At 36.9% G+C, this 5,718-nt stretch overlaps 1 gene segment (V, D, J or C); it reads right to left on the reverse strand.

Moving 5' to 3' along the window:
- Window positions 1-902: 902 nt before the first annotated feature.
- LOC107145395 lies at window positions 903-1,543 on the reverse strand. The segment is given in 2 exon segments: window positions 903-1,348; window positions 1,451-1,543. Coding segments are annotated over 2 exon segments (381 nt in total).
- Window positions 1,544-5,718: the final 4,175 nt, after the last annotated feature.

Here is a 5,718-nt window from a genome sequence, read left to right on the forward strand (position 1 = left end):
AAATGTCATTGATATCACTGCCAATATCTTTTCTGTATTTTATGGGATTGTGCCCTTTTCAGTTTCCTTACTGTGTTTTAATTGGGTTTCACAGTGATGCAGGATAAACTGTACACGTAGTCTTCCCCTGCCCCTGACAACTAGCCCACTGGAGGCCTTGTTAGAAACCAGCTGATGTAGGTGACTGCCCTGAACTACTCAGCACTTAGACTTCTTCAATGATACTTCTGTTCCCTCCCTCCCTTTTGAACACCAGCCTGACTTACCAAAATGAGCCCCCTCCTCTGCATTATGAAAGCTGCTTTCTCTTGCTACATTGTTTTTGCATGTGAGGTTGTTTCTCCTCCTTTCTTCTCTATGAAGAACCTGGTGTTTTCTTTTCTGTCCTGGGTTTTTTTCCTTTCTATTGGACAGTTGCCTTCCTACCACTTGTCCTTCTACACTCGGCTAGGGAGAAGTTTTGCACATTCCACAGTCTGTGTGTGTGCTGGCTCTCTAAAAATATAAGACACAGCTGTGTCTACATAGGTGACCTGGGACAAGGTGTGGTGACTGCATGGATGGATACTGAAGGGAGACAAGTTTCAGAGCAAAGACAGAATGCTGCCCAAATAGAAGCCACATTCCCCAAGTCCCTGTCATCTTTGTGCCACTTCAACTACTATGCTTTAAGGACTCCACATTGCCCACTGATAATGTAGATGTTATTTGTCCCAGATAAAATTATTTTCCAAATTTTGGGGGAAAAATAATGTGGGACTGCACTTTGTCTACAAGAATGACTACACAGACCACTTTCTTGTTTACATGGTTTTACTTTGAAATTACTTAAGTCTGCTTAAGGAAGTATCACTGCCAGCCTCCAATGTCACTTTTACTAATGAAGAGCTGAGTTGGGGAATGTCCATTTTTATTGTTCTGCTCTGAGAAACTGAGCAGCACACACTACAGACTGCTGAAACCAGAGTGAATGCCAGAGGCAGATGCTCAGCAGCCAGGCCCCTGGGTGCTGCTCAGAGTTTGTGCTCAGCTCCCCCTGCAGTTTCTGCCACTGTGTCACCCAGAGCACAGTAGTACACAGCCGTGTCTGACTCTTGGATGGAGGCTTTCTCCAAGTGGAAGGAGGTAGTTTCTTTCCTGTATGTGGCTTCAAAACCTTTCTCGCTTCCCTTATCATTGGCCTTCACGGCTTTCAGTAGGAGCTGTGGACCTTCTCCAGGGTATTGAACATACCAGAACAGGTAAGCATACCCAATGGATGAATAAGTGCAGTTTATAGTCAGAATAGACCCTTCTGACATGGTCAGTTGACTTTCTGTCTGGGTCACTGATTGTCCATGGGTCCTTCCTAGGGGGAAAAAGTGATCTGTGTCATCTTGGTGAATAAACTCCCAGATAAATTCGTAGCTAATGAATTGCTAACATAATAGAAGAAAGACACTTTACTCACCAAATATCAAGAGCATCACAGTCACTAATCCTGAAGAAGCGTTCATCTTTATAGAGTCAACTAAATAATGTTCTTGATTCTTAACATGAAGAATGTTGAAGTCTTAGAGAAATAATAAACCTAAAGTTACAATTCACACAGGAAGTGAGCTAGGGTTAGGAAGCTGCACCCCCTGGTGGACAGGGACTGATCTGGGAAGAATGATTTCCTAGACTCCTTTCAGAAGTCAGAACTATGTCCCCATCCCTGGCCTCATTATTAAGCACATATTAGTCTTTAGGAGGCCCTTGTAAATCTAAGGGACAGCTATCATAATTTCTAAGGTCTTTTTTGTTCTTAGAACTCTATCTGACATGTAAATGCTTTAGTTGAACATCCTAGAATGTCTTTGTAACTGATAAGATACCACTTATCTTGGACATTGTAATTCAGGCCTTTGTATTCTCATGCATCTCATTGAAATGACATAAAAGTGTTTGGGGTTTGAATCTTAAGAAGTAATAAGAATTCAAGTCATAATTCGGAGATTGTATGGTTTTTTAGCATTGTACTCCACCTGTGGAACAGTGACTGACATTTCATAGGTGCACAATTAATATGTACTAAGTGAAACAACAATAATAAATAGGTGGCTTTTGGATGAGGGATCACTACTAATGGAAAGACTACAGTTTCTCTGTCTTAAAAATAATATCAGATTTTAGAGATATTATCTTTTCAATAAGAGCTTTTTGGAGTTAGGTGGTTCACTCACTATCTAAACAATACACAAGTATTCCAGAATTTCAAATCATTGCAAAGCAAAACATATGACAGAAGAACATGATAATTAAAGCAATTGGATCCCTAGAGAATGATCCAAGATCAATGTCTTATTCCCCACTATTTCAATGGATCCAAGACAAGAAGTCCAGCTATGCAACTCAGGCAGGCACTAAAGCTACACTCCAATGCAGGTCTGGCCTCAAGCGCTTTTCACAAGGGAGACAAAGTTTAATCCAGTCTGCTGCCTGGAGTTCTCTCTCCACAGATTCAGAAAAAGGATCTCCTGAGTCCAGAGTCAACCTGTAATAGCTTCTCAGATATATAAATAAGTAATTCAGGCCCAGATATCTGAGTGGGTCATATGTCTCTTCTCCCCTTCCTCTATCTTCCAGATCCCAGTATCAAACACTGACTCAAAACCATACTAGAAAGAAATTCTGGAAAATTAGTTGCAAATTTTTATTCTGATATATGGGCAGACATCAAAATGAGTTGGAATGGTGTTGAAATATCAACAAAAATAGTATAGCACAGAGTTCAGTCTGACAGAATAAAAATAGTTCAGCTGCAAAACAATGTGAATGTACTTAACAGTATTCTTAAAATCATTAAGGTGGTCATGTTTTTAAGTTGGTGTGTATTAATTATACAGAATGGTGAGTGTCACTGTGGCATGTTGATATGTGCATACAACACAATTTGATCAATTTCACTCCCCAGTACCTCCCCTTACTCTGCTGTCTTCCTTTCCCAAATCTCCTCCCTCTACCCTGTTGGCCTCCCTTCTACTTTTATGGAGTCCTTTGTGTTTTTTTTCCCTCACTCTTTTTCCACTAGCTTCCACGTAACAGAGAAAACATAAAGTCCTTAATTTTTTGAGTCTGGATTACTTTACTTACCCTGATGGTGTCCAGTTCCATTCATTTTCCAGCAAATGACATAGTTTTATTCTTCTTTATGGCTGAATATAACTCCATTGTGTATATATACCGGTATTTCATTATCCATTCATCTGTTGATGGATATCTATGGTAGTCCCATAATTTTACTATTATTGATTATGCTATAATAAACATGAGTATCCTTGCGTAAGTATCAAGGAGTGGTATTGCAGGTAATAGAGCAGTTCTGTTTTCGGGAGTTTTGAGGAATCTCCATACTGTACGAATTTCCATTTCTGCTAACAATGTATAAGCCTTCCTTTCCCTCACATCCTCACCAGCATTCATTGTTTATTTTATACTTTGTGATTGTCATTCTTTTTAGAGCGAGAGAGACTTTCAGTGTAGTTTTGATTTTCATTTCCCTGATGGCTAAATACATGGAACACTTTTTCGAGTAATTGTACACCAAGTGTACTTTTCCTTTTGAAAAGGGTCTGTTTAGTTCATTGGCCCATTTGTTAATGGGTTACTTGGTCTTTAGGGTTGAGGTTTTTTTTAAATATGTATTCTGAACATTAAATCTCTGTTGGAAGAGTAGCTGGCAAAGATTTTCTCCCACTTTGTAAGCTGCCTCTTCACACTGTTAATTGTTTTCTTTGCTGTGCCAAAGTTTTTTAAATCCATGTTATCCAATTTACTAATTCTTGCTATTGTTTCCTAAGCTATAGGAACCCTATTCAGGACGTCATTGCCTGTGGCTATAAACTGAAGTGTTTCCCTTGTTTTTTTCTTGTATTAATTGCAAAACTTTCTGGTCTTATACCTAGATCTTTGCTCCATTTTGAGTTAACTTTTGAGCAGGTAAGAGATAGACATCTAATTTCATTCTTCAATATATGGATATCCAGTTTTTCCAAAACCATTTAGTAAAGAGACTGTGCTTTCCCCCAACATATCATGTTGGCACCTTTATCAAGCATCAGATTACTGTAATTATGTGGTTTTCTGTGTCTTTTATTTCATGGTCCACATGTCTGTTTTTACGTCAGTATGAAGTGGTCAAATTTATGTTATGAGTCTTTTACCACAATTTAAGACAATTTTTTAAAATTGTAAAAGATACTTCCTTTTAAGATTTCTTCCCATACCTCTGCTTTCCAAATGCAAATATGAGAGTAAATTACAAGGCAAGTTCACTTATTGACTAATCACTACCATCTAATTTTACAGCATGAGAAAATGGGGTTATAGGTAGAAGGAGGAAATCAGAGAGAATGAAGATTTGGGATTATGGAACATCGATTGAGCACAGCAGGACTGGAGGAGTGCAAAATGTTCCACATGATGGACTAAATGTTTTTGGAGATGAAGGGGAGGACAAGAGCAGAGAAAAGAGAGAACACATTCTCTTGTCCCTTCACACTGTCTCTCCAAGAGTTAGCAATGACAGACTATTTTATGGGTAAGATTGATACGAGATTGCTGTAGGTCAGGTTTACCAGTAGTATAGAAGTTAAGCTTTTTCATCTCAGATGTGGTAACAAGGCCATAGATGGAGTAAGTGCTCTAATTGAATCACACAGTAGGTACTCACTAGTCATTATTTTGAATAAATGAATATATAAGTAAATATCTTGTATAAAAATCAAGCTTCACTATTCTGTTATTCTTACTTATAATTTCTTAACTTAAAAATTTGTGTCTATATTCAAGAGTGAATGTTTTTATTGTTCTCTATAATATGTTGGATTAAGGTTAGGCTAGACCCATAAAATAAAATTTATATGTCTAGGTAGTATAAACACACCGCAACTTTTTTTAAGAGAGAGAGAGAGAGAGAGACAGAGAAAATTTTTAATATTTATTTTTTAGTTTTCTGCAGACACAACATCTTTGTTTGTATGTGGTGCTGAGGATTGAACCTGGGCCGCACGCATACCAGGCGAGCACACTAGTGCTTGAGCCACATCCCCAGCCCTACACTGCAACTTTTAAAGGCAAAAATTCTTAGCTATATAACCAATGTAATTTTTAGATAGAATTTCTTTATGTTTGGAATACCAACAAAAATGAATACATAAAATAAAATTCAATTGAAAAAGTGTACACATGGAGAAGAATATGTAGGAATACATTTAAATAAATCTGATTTAAGATAACCTTCAAATACAATTGAGTAACACAAAATGTCCCTTATGAATTGAGAAAATACCTTTATTCAAATTAAGAAATAATAAGTCAATATTTCCCATGACATATTCTATTAATGTAATTCCAACTTTCTGGTTTTATTTTTTCCCTTTGTTTTAAAGGAGTTTGTTGAACTTGTGAAAAATAGAGCACAACTTTTAACATTTGTGTTAAAAAATAATTGTGCAAGTTCTAAGAGGAAAATTCATTGCGTGGAGTTCATTCCTTAAAAAAAGAAAAAAACAACAAATAAATGATCTCATACTTCATCTCAAAATCCTAGAAAAAGAAGAGCAAAACAACAGCAAAAGAAGTAGAAGGCAAGAAATAATGAAAATCAGAGCTGAAATTAATGAAATCGAAACAAAAGAAACAATTGAAAAAATTGACAAAACTAAAAGTTGGTTCTTTGAAAAAATAAACAAAATC

This window comes from Marmota marmota, unplaced genomic scaffold, assembly GCF_001458135.2.
Source record: "Marmota marmota marmota unplaced genomic scaffold, marMar, whole genome shotgun sequence".
Classification (NCBI taxonomy): Eukaryota; Metazoa; Chordata; class Mammalia; order Rodentia; family Sciuridae; genus Marmota; species Marmota marmota.